This window comes from Buceros rhinoceros, unplaced genomic scaffold, assembly GCF_000710305.1.
Source record: "Buceros rhinoceros silvestris isolate BGI_N320 unplaced genomic scaffold, ASM71030v1 scaffold27971, whole genome shotgun sequence".
NCBI lineage: Eukaryota > Metazoa > Chordata > Aves > Bucerotiformes > Bucerotidae > Buceros > Buceros rhinoceros.
Window position 1 is genome coordinate 6,714 of NW_010395257.1, and position 2,783 is coordinate 9,496.

General features: G+C 58.1%; 1 protein-coding gene across 1 annotated transcript in view; it reads left to right on the top strand.

Moving 5' to 3' along the window:
* KIF3B (kinesin family member 3B) overlaps positions 1-1,189 on the top strand; it is a 5,062-nt gene extending 3,873 nt beyond the window's left edge. The window contains exons 6-8 of the mRNA XM_010145498.1: positions 403-508; positions 665-843; positions 1,096-1,189. Coding sequence (XP_010143800.1) covers positions 403-508; positions 665-843; positions 1,096-1,189 — 379 coding nt within the window. The remainder of the gene's footprint in view (positions 1-402; positions 509-664; positions 844-1,095) is intronic.
* The last annotated feature ends 1,594 nt before the right edge of the window (positions 1,190-2,783 follow it).

The window sequence follows — 2,783 nt, forward strand, 5'->3', positions numbered from 1 at the left end:
TGCAGCCGAAAGCGTAAATACAGAAATCCTCCCCTGGACACGGGAGAACCGTCCTCTGTCGTCAGCTCTGACTGTGGAGCCTGGGGAGCCTCTGCTCCTGTGAACCATATTCCTGGTGGAGTCTGCGGATGGTTTAGCTCATAAACGCCAAGGGACTCCTTGGATTGGGTGTGTAACGGGCTGAGTGTCTGCTCTTCCCCAGGAACCAGCAGATGATGAAGAGACCGATATCTGCTGTAGGCTACAAAAGGCCGCTGAGCCAACATGCCAGGACGTCCATGATGATCCGCTCTGCTCCTGTGAACCATATTCCTGGTGGAGTCTGCGGATGGTTTAGCTCATAAACGCCAAGGGACTCCTTGGATTGGGTGTGTAACGGGCTGAGTGTCTGCTCTTCCCCAGGAACCAGCAGATGATGAAGAGACCGATATCTGCTGTAGGCTACAAAAGGCCGCTGAGCCAACATGCCAGGACGTCCATGATGATCCGCCCAGAGGCTCGGTACCGGGTAAGCCCAGACGAGGCTCCAGCCTTCACGGGTTCACCCTCCTGAGCTGTGGGATGTCAGAGGGTGGTTAGTTCTTCTGTGAGACCTAATTCTGGAGGGGAAAGAAGCAGCTTGCATGAAAAGCTGCAGTCTTTGCTTCTGCTTCCCCTGCCTCAGGCTGAGAACATCGTGTTACTGGAACTCGACATGCCCAGCCGGACAACGCGAGACTACGAGGGCCCGGCCATCGCTCCCAAAGTGCAGGCGGCTCTGGAAGCAGCTCTGCAGGACGAGGATGAGATACAGGTGGACGCTTCAACCTTCGAGAGCACTTCAAATAAAAAACCGAAGCCCAGGTGAGTGACTTTGGGCAGCAGAGTGGCAACAGCAGAGGGATGAGGGCAGCTGTGTCCACCGGTGCTTCCCAGCAGCGAGGTGAGGGTGAGTGCGGCTGAAAGCAGAGAGGAAGGAGCAGAGGAGGAGAAGGGAAAGTTGAGACGGATTAGAGGATAAATCCATTAAAAAAATACAGCTTTTGGCAGGGGAATTCTGGTGAGGAACAGGTGACGTTGGGGCTTTTTGTTAATTTTTCATTTTTACTTCCTCAGGCCTAAAACTGGAAGGAAATCGGGGGGACCCCCTTCAGCCGGCGCCCACAGCTCTCAGCTGTACCCACAGTCCCGAGGGCTGGTTCCAAAGTAAAACCAGCAGATCCTCTCCGGGGCACGAACAGCCTTCGCCTTCTGAGAGCAGAGACAAGTCAGGAGCTGCCTCCAGCCCTCCCAGCCGGCTCTAGCCCTGCCCTGGGGGTGGCCCCTTCGCTCTCGAACTGACTGTGCCAGGCCGGGCACGCTGATCCACGGGAAGATCCGTGCCTGTGCCTCAGCAATTGGCTTCTGTGGGCAGCAGATTTGTAGTTAGGAAATGAGAAATGCATGAGGTACATGACAGTGTGTTAGATGCCATGGGAAGCATGGGGGCACCTCGCCGCATCGCCCTCTCTCCTGCAGCAGCCCCGAGGATGCACTGGGCTCCTTCACTGCTGGGCAGTAAGGCAGAGTTGAAAGTTGTCTCCACCAAACCACCGCTCCGTGAGAACCAACGAGGCCGAAAAGCAGCGGATCTGTTCAGACTTGACTAGGTGCATCGTTCTTCCTCTTCCTGGTGTCGTCTGGGGTGAAGCAGCTGGTCTGGCAGGCAGGAGGGCAGTGCTCAGCACGCACTCACCACCCGGCAGCGGTGCCTCCCTTCAGAGCTGTAGGACAAAAAGGTCTCAAAAACAACCCTGTGCTCTCCAGGAAGGCAGCGGCAGGGACTGACGCCCTTTCCTTGTTTACAGGCCTAAGAAAGAGCTCATTTAAACTGACCTCCAGACCTCACCCTGCTGCCAGGAACCACCTTGTCAAACCCCTGCACACCAGCGCCACTGCCTCCTTCCTCCCTTTCCTCCATCCTTCCCCCTGGCATTTGAAACCAGTGTCTGGCTGAGGCTGTGAGCGCCAGGGTGCTGCACAGGGTGCTGCTTCTCGTGGGGAGCGTAGCACAGGCTCAGAGCTGTCTTGCGGCAGGCCCGCGGGGCCAGCTCTGCTCTCCCCGCTGTGCCAGGCAGCGGCTCGAGCACCCAGCGTGGAGCTGCCTTTGAGCACTCTTCTCTTGCCAGCACGGTCCCTTCCCTCAGCGTGTGAGGAGGTTCAGCGTTCGGTACCGCCTGTGCCTCACCCGGTCCACGATGGGAGCTTTCCCAGTGCACCTCCCAGCCCATGCAGAGCCCGTGGGGAGAGAAAGCACATGTAGCCGAGTCGGGGTGATGGAGTCTGGTGTGAATCCCAGGGGCTTCACTGAAAGCGAGGGAGGAAGAACTCCTGCTTCTGCAAAGCTGCCCCGTGCCCGCAGCAGGCTGCGGTGAGGCTGCGGGCTCGCGGCAGGGCAGAGGCAGGAGGAGCTGCCTCGCCAAGGACTGAGTAAGGTGTCCCTGTCTAGTGTCTCTCAGCTCAGTTGTCACTTTTAGTTCACTGTATATTGAGACTTGGGATGTTACTTTTTCTGCTTGCTGTTGCCGTCACCCCGTGATCGTTTTCACCCGCTTCCCTCACCAGCGATTCCTCCCAACTGACGCGTGAGCGGATGGGGACTCGCCTGGTTTTAGAAGTGCTCTGATGTGGGGGCTTGGCCTTGGGGGGTACTTAAGGGACTTCAGCCCGGCTGCAGAACCCCACTGCCTGACCCCCGCAAGTGGAGGAGCGAACGCCTGGCTCGGCGCGGCTCACGTCTGCATCCTCAGTGAGCCGGCACCGCC